The 14,497-nt window shown below is 33.8% G+C and overlaps 2 protein-coding genes across 2 annotated transcripts; one reads left to right on the top strand and one right to left on the bottom strand.

The window, feature by feature from the left end:
• Positions 1–2,576: 2,576 nt before the first annotated feature.
• On the top strand, positions 2,577–3,842 carry LOC139896146 (serine/threonine-protein kinase UCN-like). Its single transcript, XM_071878733.1, has one exon. The coding sequence runs from the start codon at positions 2,679–2,681 to the stop codon at positions 3,738–3,740; it is 1,062 nt and encodes a 353-aa protein (XP_071734834.1). The 5' UTR covers positions 2,577–2,678; the 3' UTR covers positions 3,741–3,842.
• A 2,470-nt stretch (positions 3,843–6,312) lies between these two features.
• Positions 6,313–7,779, bottom strand: LOC139896144 (uncharacterized). The gene has a single exon (XM_071878732.1). It carries the CDS (start codon positions 7,696–7,698, stop codon positions 6,601–6,603), a length of 1,098 nt encoding a protein of 365 aa, XP_071734833.1. The 5' UTR covers positions 7,699–7,779; the 3' UTR covers positions 6,313–6,600.
• Positions 7,780–14,497: the final 6,718 nt, after the last annotated feature.

The raw sequence follows: 14,497 nt of genomic DNA, 5'->3' as shown, positions 1-14,497 counted from the left end.
GATTGCATAAGTGTTTGGTTAAGTTTGACTAAAAGTCAAACTAGGTAAAAGTCAAAGTCAAAGTCAACGGGATCGGGTTGTGTATCCGACAATTTTTCTTCAATTAGTAATCATATATGAACATGTTGGCCAAGTTTCATGTTAATTGGAGGTGCGTAGCATAGTTAGATTTAAACGGTAAACGACCAAGTTGATCAGAATTCTGCAGTTCATTTGGACGGCGTCCCAAATGGCTGGACGGCGTCCAGAAATGAAGGCCTGGATGGCGTCCAAGGTTTTGGACGGCATCCAAACACCTGGGCAGCTGAAGTTGCAGAAAATTCACAAGTGCACGAACCAAAACTCATTTAAACACAAATTATGAACCACAAACACTTAAAATGCATATCTTACATCGTTGGAAAGGTATTTTAACGAGGAATATAACTAAACACATTTCATAAATCAAATTTATCATTTACAACAACAAAATCCTCGTCGAATGATTGTTAAAAGTTCATTATCAAAGTTTCAAGTTCGTAAAACGCATTTCATGATTCGGACGTTGAACGTACACATATAGAATGCCGTTTTGAAGGTAATTACGCATACAATACAACTAAACACTTACCAACAACATTGCAAAGCATTTGATGCATCGAAAGTTCTTTTTAAAATCTATCAAACCCTAACCAAGAATCATGAAATCAATAATCATGTTAATGAGGTCTTACCAAGCCAACCAACATATCAAATTGAAGCTAATGATGCTAGTAACACATTTAACATAATAGGTTTAACATCTAACAACATTTAATCAATCAAAATCAAAGATTAAACTAACCCATTTCAAGTGTTCATGCTAGTTACACCAAATAACAAGATCGAGCATACAAATTACATACACGACATCACAATGAGCCATAGACACTAATTAACACCATTTCAAGTCTAAAGGTCTAATTTATGAAAATTAGAGATTTTGAAAAGCTTAACCCAAGCTATGAAATTGGTACCAAATTGAAGAGGATGATGCAAGGATCACGAAAGTACAATTCGTTTTGATGTTTGATTGCTAGATTGGAAATGGATGATGAATCTTTGTTTGAAGAAAATGAGAGAAAATAGAAGTAGTAAAGAGGTGGGAGGTGGAAGAAATGAATGTTGGAGATGGTGGGTTGACTAGTTGACCTAGTCAACTAATTTACCCACTAGCCAACTTTGGTCCATCGAGTTTAAAACGAGCGCGTGAATTAACCAAACGAATTATTTTAAATACGCGAGAATAAACGGAAGATGTTATAATTCAAAAATGGGAATATTAAGAACGTTAGTTAACGGAAGGTACGAATTTAGATAACGAAAGATATTATCTAAAAAAAAGACCGTGTTAAGATAAATTTAACGAAAAAATGCGGGATGTTACAGCTGTTCTAAATTAGGGCAACGAAGGAACAAGAAGGTGTGTGCTTTTGTTAAGAACATTGTACTGTTATTATAGATGCTTAAAAGAAATGAGGAATTAAAACTCATAAAATGAAAGAAATTGGAGTTAAAGTTTCAAGAAGTTGGTCAGGGAAATTAAAAAAGAAGAAAGGCTAAGCACGAGAACGAAGAGAGAGAATAGGATGATATAATCAAAAAGTTAATTGCTTCATGGTTAGCAAAAAAATTCAACACAGATTGATGAATCATCTAACATCATATGTCATTCGGAGGTTAAAACCAAATACACTGATCGACAATTTTTTATGAACTATTAAATTAAGAGGTAAACAAACACCCCAAGTATATACATGATTTTAATAAAAAAATTAAATAATTTCAATGAAGAAAAGTATATACATGATTGCACATGAAGAGAATCTAATAACAAAATTTAAACATTTATTAACAATACTCATGGCGTGTTGACAAATTAGTATCCGGTTTCATTGGAGGAAAGCCATTTAAATACATCTTATTGAGTTTACATGTAACAAAAAAAAAAAAAAAAAAAAAAAAAATTCTTAGTTAACAAATGGAGTAGTACTATATATATAATTTACTAATGTATAATAAAATATATGAACGAAGATCCACGCAGTTTTTACTATCAAAATTTAGATCTAGTTTTATTTTCAATCATTTTGTTTGATAATAAAGCCACGAACGAATTGTTTCTATTGATGTTAATATAAATTTAGGCATAACAGAGATGTTTAATTTAAGGTATACCTTAGAGTACACATACGTAAAATACCAAATTACTTTATTATTTTTAATATTTGAACTAGCCTTTTATAACCGAAAGATCTAATAAAAACTTTTGTATGCTACTTAAAGTTTCCACAACTTATAACTTTATAAAAGCAAATGACCATGAAAAATCAAGACTTACAAACAACAAACAAATGATATATCATGTGATATATGTAGAGATAAAACTAGAATATTAGAATAAATAAAATAAAATTAAATTAAATATAGCAAATTCATTTATGCTACAGAAATAAATACTACGGAGTAGTAATGATGATGATGATACGGTCATACGGAGTACATAAATAAAAATATGGGCATCCACTACTCATACACACTGTATTATATTTCAACATTCCTCCTCTTCCTTATTATATATACGCTAAAGATAGATATAATCTATTATATATATCACCCCCACGTACGTACACCATTCCTCCGCCGTCCACCTGAAAAATATGACGGCATCCTCACAATTACCTGACCTTCAAAATCTCCAACCAATCAAAGTTCTCGGATCCGGAGCCACTGGTACCGTTTTTCTCGTACACAATCTCATCATCGATCCAACAGCTCATTCTCCATTCGCACTCAAGGTTGTCGAGAAATCATGTTATAACTCCGGCCGCCGTGCGCGGTGGGAAGTCTCCGTACTCAACAACCTTAATCACAACCCCCACCCTTTCCTCCCTTTCTTAATCGGGTCATATGAGACTCCCGAATTTATCGCGTGGGCCATACCGTTTTGTCCAGGTCATGATCTTAACGTTCTCCGTTATCGTTATCCAGATCACGTCTTCTCCGTTAACATTATCCGTTTCTATTTAGCGGAAATAGTTTGTGCGTTACAACACCTTCATGATATGAACATTGTGTACCGTGATTTAAAACCTGAAAACATTTTAATTCAAGAGTCAGGTCACGTGACTCTCACGGACTTCGACTTGTCACGTGAGTTGCACCCGGAAAAATTTCATTACGAGGTGAAGAAACCGAAGAGCTCACGTGTTTCGCCTATGACACGTGGCGAGCGCTCTATGTCGTTTGTTGGAACGGCAGAGTATTTGGCTCCGGAAATGGTGCGTGGTGATGGTCATGAGTTTGCTGTTGATTGGTGGGCGTTAGGAATACTGGCGTACGAAATGCTGTACGGTACGACACCGTTTCGAGGAAAAAATAGAAAGGATACATATGGGAGGATTTTAATGATGCAACCCAAGTTTAACGGTAAAACGACGTCGTTAACTGATTTCATCACTAAGTTGTTAGAAAAACAGCCCACACGCCGCCTTGGGTACAGATCAGGCGCGAGTGAAATTAAAGATCATCCATTTTTCGGTGGGTTACGATGGAATAATTTAACGGAAGTTGTACGGCCCCCGTATTTACCGTCAAGAGATAACGTTGAGTTGACGGGGAAACGTTTGGGAGTTGGTATCAAGGAGTATTTTCAAAAGATGAAGGAACCGGGATCATCGTTTGAGTTGCCGTCGTGTAACGTGTCATTAACGGAGTTCTAAACTAACCACTCGTGTGGTGAGATAGCTGTATATATGACATTAATATGAAAATAATTGTACGGATACTGTTTAATCTTTGTAAATTATGGTGGATGGAATTTAAAATATGTGAATGATTCTCACACACTGTTTTTTTGATCCTAACACACCCTTTTACCCTATTATTAGGGAGGAGTTTAAGTAAATTGGTGTGTGAGGATCAAAAAACAGTGTGTGAGAATCATCCCTTTAAAATATAGTCATGTAGGATGGCATAATTGCCATTTGTTGTGAAGAATAAAGAAATTAAACATATAAAGTTATATGGGTAATTTTCTATATGATTGGAAGTGACTATTATTTTATTTATTTTCCACTAATAATAATGATAACGGGGTAGTTTTAATTATTTCATTATTTAATTTGTTATAAGTTAAGTAAAACATTAAGGCGAGAAATAATTACCGACAAGAACTTGTAAGTCACTCGAAACTATACCTCGTTATAATCCATTTTGGGACAAAACAAACAAACCAAATATAATTTGTCGTAGATCTTACGCACTTCAAAAAGGCGCAAATCTAGCCTACATTTCAAGCTTTCTTTATTCCCAGTTTCCCACTAGATAATGACAAGAAGCTAAACCAGATTCTACTTTGTTACAAACTTTGCAAGCCCATAAGTGGCCCAATAGAAAACATAAAGGCCATGATGTATAAGTTAGCAAATGATCATTTTTTTTTTTTTTTTTTTTTGGTACATAAGATAACTAGAACCAAGTAACAACATTTTGTTCAAGTGTCTAATAAGCAAATGTAGCCCAAAGAGGCCGATTTAATACATTTGTTCTTATCTGAAATCTGCATTAGTAAATGATATATCAAACAGATTGATAGCATTGGGCCAATCACCACTGTACCCGTTCGCAATAAACGAGCTATAGCCCATCTTCTCAATTATCAGGCCGAAGTTTCAAGAATAAAGCCCACATCTTCTCAATTATCAGGCCGATGTTTACCATGTTTCCTTATTTATTTGGAAGTAGTTGTTACGGAGTACTTTTTTCTTTTTTTATTAAAAAATGAAAATTCATATAGAAACGAAAATCGTTTTTTTTTTTTAAGAAAACGTCTTCAACCAAAGATACATATTCAAACCGGTGAGGCTCGTACTATAAAGCGGATAAACAAACTAAGTATCTATAACTAAGCCTCATCCGACGGAATCCAAACGAAAACCAATCAAAATACAAATGAAACAAAACTAACCCGGAAACGTGAAACTACGACCTAAAAACAAAAACATGCAACGTAAAGTAACTAAGCCTCATCCGACGGAATCCAAACAAAAACCAAGCAAAATACAATGAAACAAAACTAACCCGGAAACGAGAAACTACGACGACATGCGACGTAAAGCAGTGGTTAGTTGTATGCATGTCATGTTGAGTTATCAATCGTCAATGTTTTTTTATATATATAAATTTCGTATGTTTTCTTTGAATTAGGTTATGAATTAAAAAATTTGGTTTAGCCAAAGTCTCTGTCTCTCTTTAAATTCTATAGAGTTAATGGTCGAATCGAAGAGACCGTATCGAACGATCCAATATATAATGTATTACATGTCTACTTATCCTAAATTCTACTTATATAAATTTTCATGGTGTTGTAAAAGTTCAAAGTTGTCCAAGTCAAATTACCGGTTAAGCTTTCGGTAACTGAATTGATTTTGTGAAACCTAAGGACATAACTTGCATGCCTCCGCTCATCATGTATAATGATTGGAGGCCAACAGTTAGGAACCTAAGGGGTGATTAGGGTGGATCGGATAATGAGTTTATAAAAACAACGAGCTTTATGATTCGGGATGGAACAAGCTAATACCATCCTGTTAGCTTTGTGGCTAAAGGGGGTTTAGCAGAAATTTCCTTTTGTGACCATCTTTTAGTTTGAGTGATGAACATTATACCATCTACTTCAACATTTTAGAACATAAGATGAACATTATACCGTCTACTTCAACATTTTAGAACATAAGAATAAATTAGTTGTGAAAATCAAATTAATTCCAGGTTTATGTTTCTATAAATTCAACTATTATCATGTGCCAACATTTAGTAATGTTCTGCATAAACTAGTACACAATTGCAAACATTTTGTAGGGGTACAAATATCTAAAAAGTATCTTTAGTCATGTGATAACCAAAAAATATCTTCTAACAATTCGTGTATGCATTATCAGGGAACAACCTTGTTTGGTTAAATGTTACGGAGTAGTATGTTACTACTATGTTAGTCTATGCAAGCTATTGTTACAGTATGGTTCTGTAAACCATAGAGACACAATTAATAATGCAAGCATCAAAATAGAAGGTGAATGATGGGCTTTTAGTTAAATAAAAGAGTACTATATATGTAGATGGGCATTCAAAATAATATCCTTGATGATGCATGTGAGAACATAATGTATGGCACACTGCCAACTACATGTGACCATGGGTCTCACTTCTTCTTGTAGGTCCTAGCATGGCCCCTTAACCTGTCAACAAATCAATTGTATAATATCTTGCATGATTCATATAATCAGATCGGTTCCTATCATATCATTTAATCATTAGATATCACAATTTGTAAAAAAAGAAAAAAAATAGATACGAACTTTTTAATGACATTATTTGAATTGACAAAGTTATTCAAACGTTACGTACATACATAATTACTAATCAGAACAAAATATTCTATAGTACAATTAATTGATACGCATTGATACCATTATATGGGTATATCCATGTCTCATTCTCCATAACATGTATCGAAGGAGTAAAACGACGTCGCATGTACGACCAGCTTAAACTCCCGCCAAACCTTCAATTAAATAAAACTTAACAAGTTTTAAGAGGCTTCCCACACAAACAATCATTATCAATAAACGACGACGCTTCAAGGTGCTCGAACCACGATCCAACCGGAATCGCACCACACAGATGATTATGGCTCAAATCAAGGTGTCCGATATACGAAGCCGACGAAATCGACTTCGGTATCGCACCTTTCAGCTTATTATAACTCAAATCCATCATCATGAAGTAAGATCTCGGTCCAAACACATCAGGTATGTTACCTTCAACAGCATTTCTACTTAAATTCAATATACTTATACTTGAATTCATCAGCGTAGCGGGTAATTCACCGGTAATCATGTTTCCGTCGAGATTCAACGTCGCTAACACCGCCATTTTTCCGATTGATTCAGGAATTGAACCGGAAATCCGGTTCAGTGACAGATCTAGGTCAGATAAACGATAGATATATGAAATCGTGTACGGAATCGGTCCGTATATACGATTACCGCTTAATAACGCTCGGCTGAGCATTCGAAGCTTCCCGAAGTCTTGTGGTATAGTTCCTGAAATCAAATTGTTACGAAGATCTAAATGCATTAACGACGATAATCTCGTTATAGATCTCGGCATTCTACCGGTGATTTGATTATCAGCGAAGTTGAGAACCGATAAACGGTTAAGTTTACCGATATCGTACGGAATTTCGCCGGAAATTTTGTTTCCGATGAGGTCGAGAATACGAAGAAACAGTAGAGAAGTGATACATTTAGGTATAGTACCAGAAATACCCTTCCAATCGGCGATAATTACACTTGATAGCCTCTCCATCTGGCAAATAGCTGGAGAAATAGTTCCATTCATAAACCCGGTCCGATGCGTTTTTACAAAAATCGGGTCTTCTGACTCTCCACGTAGATTTATATCCGCAACCCGATTTGTAGTCGGGTCACAGCTTATACCGTACCATTTATGACAACAATCGTTCCCCTTCCATGACTTGAATATGCCTAAGTACGGCTCGTGTAACGCAGCTTTGAAAGCCAGCAACGCTGCCCGGTCTGAAGGCGGGCAGCCGGTCACAACAATCGTAACAACCGATAGCAAAATAGCTATTGTACACAATGAGGTAGTAGCCATACTCTCTCTCTCTTTTTATGTTTTTTCTCTCTAATGGAGTTTTAATTTGTTTGCTTGCTTTTTTTGTTTTTAGTGGTTTGTGTGAAATGTGAATTGCAGTGGGATGAGGGGGAAGGAGGGAATTTAAATAGTGAAATTGGTGGGAGGTGTCAAATGACGGGAATGACCCTCACGTGTGGTGTGTGAAACAGGGTGAACAGGTCAACATGGGTAGGGATAAGATGGGGATAGGCAAATTATGAAGAGAGAGTGACAGCAGGTAGAACATTGAACTGCGTGGCATGTGCTTATCCAGTTACTAGTACTCTATTTAAATCGAGTGCACGCTTTTTACTATATACTCCGTATAACACGTACTATACATATGCAAATAACGATATGTAAAAAAATTACTCCGTATTAGTAGTATATAAATTTATGAAAGAGTGAATTACATGGATAGTCCTTTTAATTTATATCAAATTATATACTGTGATCCTTATTTATTGTGGGAATGAGTATATACTAAGACGAATCAAACACAAACGAGGACTTTAAATTGCATTTCAATTCTTGTTTGCCTGAAGCTACTTCAGACTTAGTCAGAAACCAACTCGTATTCTAGCTTCCTTGTTTTAGTTGACTCACTATTCCATCTTCATTTCCTTATTTGATTTGAACTTCACACTCTAACATGGTAGGCGTATGGGAATTCATGGACATAGATAGTATGGATCTTGTTAAAAATCAATATATGTCCTCACTAACATCCTCAGTCTTAATTCAATATGTGTTGTTGCATCCTAATCTCGGATTTGGTACTGGATTTCTTTCTAGGGGAACCATTATTCACTTCTCTTCCCAAGTAAAAAAAAATAGATTGTGTTGATTGCATACGTTTACTATGAACCTCAAAGTTGTCATGATTTACGCAACAAAATATGACATTAGTCAAATTATATAATCTAAAAGTAGAACTCTTATTTCCTACTCCGTATTTAGCTATCAACTTAATTTAATTTGACTACGAACCAAAACTATGTATTTTACTCTCTCATTCTCATTTTAAGTGTTTACTGTTAACTTTTCAAAGGTATTTTTTGTCAACTTTGACGGCAAATATTTTTATTTGTGCTACATAATATTTAATGGAAATTATATTAATGAATTAAGTTTTAAATGTGTTTTCATTCCATATAATATTCATCAAATATTATATAACACAAATAAAAATATTTACGGTCAAAGTTGACAAAGAATGAATTTAAAGAGTCAACAGTGGACACTTAAAATGGGACGAAGGAAGTAATATTTTAATAAAATGAAATTTATCAAATATCAAATTACTCATTAATAATATCCTCATCAGTAAATGTAGTTTGTCAAGAGAAGTGTTAAGTTCTAAAATGATTATGAAAATTCATTAGTTCAATTGTTACATTTGGGTAAAAACCACATAGAATTATTTGAAAATATTAAAAGTTTACTAATATGCGAATAAAATCAAATGCATATCATTTTATGCGAATTACTTAAGTATATAACATCGCTAACAGTAAAGGTTTGTAATTGAAATTAACTATGAAATACGGAGTAACATTTTAAGTTTTAGTATCTGATTTCGCAATTTCTGGAACTTATATATCTTGATCTAATTATTAATTTTGTCCACGTTATAAAATTTTTACTATTATGACGAACACTTAACGTTAGTTGTAAAGAAGAGATTAGATCTTAAGATTTGATTAGTTGAACCGACGTCATGGTTTACGAGAAAACCAGAAATTAGTCCGCTGAACCTAAACCTGTTGGTTGTAATTAGTTGCCCATGTTATGATAATTAATAAGGTGGACATGCCCATAAATTACATCGGGGTACTGTTTCTTTACATATCCACAATGGCCGCGAGTGATGCTAGACCCGAAATTATGTGCTGAAATCCTTATGCGATCGTTTTTTAATCATAAACTACTAAATCTATCTATCTATCTATCTATCTATTTATATTATAATAACAAAACTAAAAATAGATCCTAGCCTTCCATTTTTATTAATATCCATGATCTAAACCATTCAATTTTTTTGATCAAGATTATAATCTCATAATCACCTTCAATAATTGTCTGATGACTAAATTACCCTTATATAATCCGAATTAGTGATCTCTCTTACGCTTATCCTAATTAGTAATTAGGTTCCTTATTCAGTATCCATCGATTCACGTAATTACTTTTATCACAATTATACCATTTGAAAAAAATCTTCACCATGAAATCCTTGATCTCTAACAAATATTTTTCATCGTTATATTTAGTTGTGGAAGTCACGATGAACAATTGATTCTCAAATCAAATTTTTATACTTTTTCAATTCTGATTTCAATTGTAAAATAAATAAAAAAACCCTAATTTGATTTCTTGCCCTTATTTCGATAATCAATCATTCGATGTATATTACGTTTCAGTGTTTACTGCATGATTATATGGACGACCTATTCATAGCAGAAATCGAGGTAAGTATCTCAATCAATTAGGGTTTTTATTGGGTTTTTTTAATTAGATTTCATATCTTGAATTTTTTTTATTTTTATTTTTTTACACAAATTGAACTTGACCATCATTTTGAAAAATTACTTAGTAATCAAAAATTGTCTCTTTGGGCCTTATATGAGTGTTCAGTATGTTATTGTAGTAATTATTAACTTGTTATTGGAAATCGTTGTTAAAAGTTCTTAGACATGATTTATTTTTTCAGTAGCTTCAATAATATATTAAGTTTGACAGTGTTACAGAATATGTAGATGGTTTATTATATATGTTGTGTATGTTGTGATTAAGTGAAGTGTAAGAAAAGAAAGAACTGTGAGATTTAGATTTGTTTTTAAACATGGTATCAAAATACCAAACTGTGTTATTTTTTAATCTGTATCTCTGTTATTGAATTTCAAAACCTGGACGTTGTCAAGTATGTAATTTTGAACTGATACAACACTTAATATATTTATTTACTTATTATCATTCTTTTTCAGGATTTCATAGTTCACAAAAAGCAACTCCAACAGAGAAGCTAAATGGTACCAACGAAAAACAAATGCTACTCCGGATATAACAAAAAGTTAGTTATATTACTACAAATAAATTGCATTACATTTTGTATTTAATTTATGTCACATATTATCTCAACAATTGAAAAACTGCATTTATATTACAGATTGTGACTATTCGACCACAAGTAGTATTATAAGTAAAAGACGTGGAAGGCCTCCAAAGTACCTTTCAGAAAATTACTTCGATTTGCCTAGCAATTATCAATCACAATGTGAAGATAATACATCAGGTAACTTTATTTAATAATAAGGAATCTCAAATACCTTATAGTATTGAATATATCAACATTAACTAATTCATTATGTTTAATACATTTATCTTACCTTAGGAAGTTCCACACTAAAAAACATATCCAACAAGAGGGAACAAATTTCACATCTTACAAGAACGCTACAAACAATGGGTAAGGAAAATAATGACATTAGGTTTTCTATTCTTATGTATCGTTTAATGTGAGAGGTGTCTGTTAGTATTAGGATTATATATGTTAGGATTATCGTTTAATATATATTGATTTATTTCTCTGTTTTGATTGTTCATTCAGTAAGCGTTTAGTTAGCTTTATTATTCAGTAGTGTTATATGAATTACTTTCCATTTGTAATCTGTTATACAGATTGCTCAAAACTTGAATTGTAAGGGCATTGTTTGTGTGTTGTAGCTCCTCTTTTTTATCGTCTTCAAGGTTGTTACCGCGTTGCGGTAATTAAAGGATTGATTATTGCATCTTCATGTTTAGTTTATTGCATCTTATGTATTTATTGATTATGAGTTTTACCATGGTGTGTGTGTTTATACAGGTTTTCTCCTTGCCTTTCAGTTCAGCCTCTATTATTGTAAGGTGAGCCTGATATTTTGACTTCGTAGTGAGATATCACCTTATGAAAAACAAAGAAGAAGTATATTTTATTAATGTATGTTAATAAATTAGACCATATCCCTACTTAAGTCATCTTAAACAAATCCTCTTTTCTTAGTTTTCCATTGGGCCTGAACCAATTTACATACATTTGATATGATGTGCTAGATTACTTTATTGCCATTGGGGCTGTTAGTCAGTCCTTTCCTAAATCATTAGTCGGTTGTTGGTAGTTTATAAGAGCATTTGTTGTTGTTCATGCATTGAATATGTTTTGATGATTGTTGCAGGTTTATATAATGGACAACGTACTAATTCTCGGGGAACTTCAAGGGACAAGCAAGAAGATAGTGGCCCGTTGTGACATTCCAGCTTTGGACCAACTGGTGTTACTGTATTTCTGCATAGTCCACATGTGTAGCGACCCGACAAAATCGTCATTGACGGCGCCGACTACTTAGGTCCCGTTACGTGGTCGTAGTCCCTATATGAGACTCGTTTGACCAAAATTATGTCGCATTCTTTTGAAACGTATCATGCTTGTAAAGTTTAGTTTACAAAACCGTTCGACGACAAGTTTAAGTTTACAAGAGTATAAAGTATAAATGAAATAACTTGCGACATAATTAGTTTAAAATCGTGGTTGCTATAAATAGCGTAAGTATGTAAACAATATGTTTGAATCCAAAGGTGCTATCACTAGCGTATGTATGTATGTATGCTTGACCCCAAGCAAGAAATCAGAGTGTATGCATGCATGCTTGACTCCAAGCAAGTATGAGTGTACGCGGAAGCATGTATCAAATAGCCAAGTATGAACCTGAGAAACATATAGAAAACTGTCAACGAAAAACGTTGGTGAAATCATAGGTCTAGTAAGTGAGTATGTAAGTAAAATAAGTTGAACCACAATTTATAGTATAAATCGATTTTCCAAATCGTTTGAATTTCCATAAGTATTGTTGTTTACCGAGCACCCAATTATCAAAGCTTAACTGTATCATTTACCTCAGCATAAAAGTGTTAGAACATACACCGTACCAGAATATATTTCATTCGCTTAACGGTAGCGAGCCGTCCGAATGAGGGTTAGTCAAACCCGTATGGATCCACACAACATAGTCTCGCTTACACCATCTGATGTAACTAATGATAATTGAATTGAGGATTTTCGTTCAAACTCGTCCGTATCCTTGTATTCACAATTGTGTTCAATGTATAAAAGTATGAAAAAAATATATATACGTGTGAAATGTATATAAGTACGTAATGTATATGTTTCTCAGCCCACGATTTAAAAGTATAAAAGTTGTTGAAAAGTGGGACTATGATTTCACCTTTGATTGCAAGAGTAAAAGTACTTCAACAAGTAATGTGCGCAAAGGACAACGCTAGCCTCGACCTAAACAAATAGGTTGTGTCAATTAACCGGTTACGACACAAGGTCGGGCGAAATGTGTTCAATTAGTCCTATGGCTCGTTACGACTAGATTATATAGCATGTGAATCACGTTGTCAAGTTTCATGCAAGAATCAAGTATAAAATAAGATTAGAACGATTGTATAAACGTTTGGTTAAGTTTAACTAAAAGTCAAACTTGGTCAAAGTCAACGAAAAAGTCAACACGTTCGGGTCGGGTCCCGAACTATTTTTCTAAGCTTAGAAGTCATATATGAGCATGTTGGCCAAGTTACATGTTAATCGGAGGTGCGTAGCATAGCAAACATTTTTCGAAATTTGACAAAGTAGGTCAGAACCCAAACAAGGCTATTGCCGCGCCGCGGCCATAGGTGTCGCGCCGCGACATTAGGCGTGGCCTGGTACCTGGTCAGTTTCAAAAGTTCAAGTCTTGATCCAAAATTCAATTTAGCACAAAACGCAAACCGTAAACACTTAGAATACGCATCTTATCTCATTGGAAAGCTCTTTTGGCAAGGAATACAATTAACTACCTTTCACCAAGCAAAAACATCAATTACAATAACCGAAAACTCGTCAATTGATCAAGAAAGGTTTATTTTCAAAGTTTCAAGTTCGTAAAACGTATTTTATGATTCGGGAATCCAATTTACACATACGATATGCCGTTTTGAAGGTAATTAAGCATACATTGCATCTAAACACTTGCTAACATCATTAACAAGCATTCAACACATCAAAAGTTCATTTCAAAGTCTATCAAACCCTAACCAAAATCCGCAAAAATCAATATTCATGTTTTTGAAGTTTTCTTAATCAACCTACGCATCAAAATGAAGCTAGTGATACTAGTAACACAATTAAAACATGAACTTTAACAATTTAACAACATTTAATCTTCCAAAATGCAAGATTAAGCAAACTCATTTCAAATGTTCAAACTAGTTACTCAAAACAACGAATCGAGCAAACAAAACATATATTCATGTTATACACGAGCCATAGACACTAACTAACACCATTTCAAGTCAAAAACACGAATTTAGAGAAATCTAGAGTTTTAGAAATGTTACCCAAACGAGATGAAATTGGTACCAAAATGTAGAGGATGAAGAGAGGATCACGGAAATGTAATTTGTTTTGATGTTTGCTTCTCCAATCGGATTTAGATGATGAATTTGTGAGTTGGGTGTTTATGGTTCAAAAATGGAAGAGAGAAAGGAGGTAGAAGGAGAAGAGGAAAATGAATGGATGAGATGGGGAGGTGGTGACTAGTCACCAAACATTTGGCCAAATGCCAAGATTAGTCCCTCGAGTTTGTTGTCGGGTGCGGGAGTTAACCAAACGAATATTTCTTAAAACGCTCGATTAAACGAGTGATGTTATAATTAAATAACGGGAATATTAAGAACGTTAGTCATCAGAAAATACGAA

The sequence above is a fragment of the Rutidosis leptorrhynchoides genome, chromosome 3 (assembly GCF_046630445.1).
Source record: "Rutidosis leptorrhynchoides isolate AG116_Rl617_1_P2 chromosome 3, CSIRO_AGI_Rlap_v1, whole genome shotgun sequence".
Lineage (NCBI taxonomy): Eukaryota > Viridiplantae > Streptophyta > Magnoliopsida > Asterales > Asteraceae > Rutidosis > Rutidosis leptorrhynchoides.
Note: the sequence above shows the minus strand (reverse complement) of the source record. Positions and strands in the feature narration are given on the sequence as shown.

Coding starts and splice junctions, on each gene's coding strand:
- LOC139896144 (XM_071878732.1), bottom strand. CDS start 7,698: ATGGCTACTACCTCATTGTGTACAATAGCTATTTTGCTATCGGTTGTT.
- LOC139896146 (XM_071878733.1), top strand. CDS start 2,679: ATGACGGCATCCTCACAATTACCTGACCTTCAAAATCTCCAACCAATC.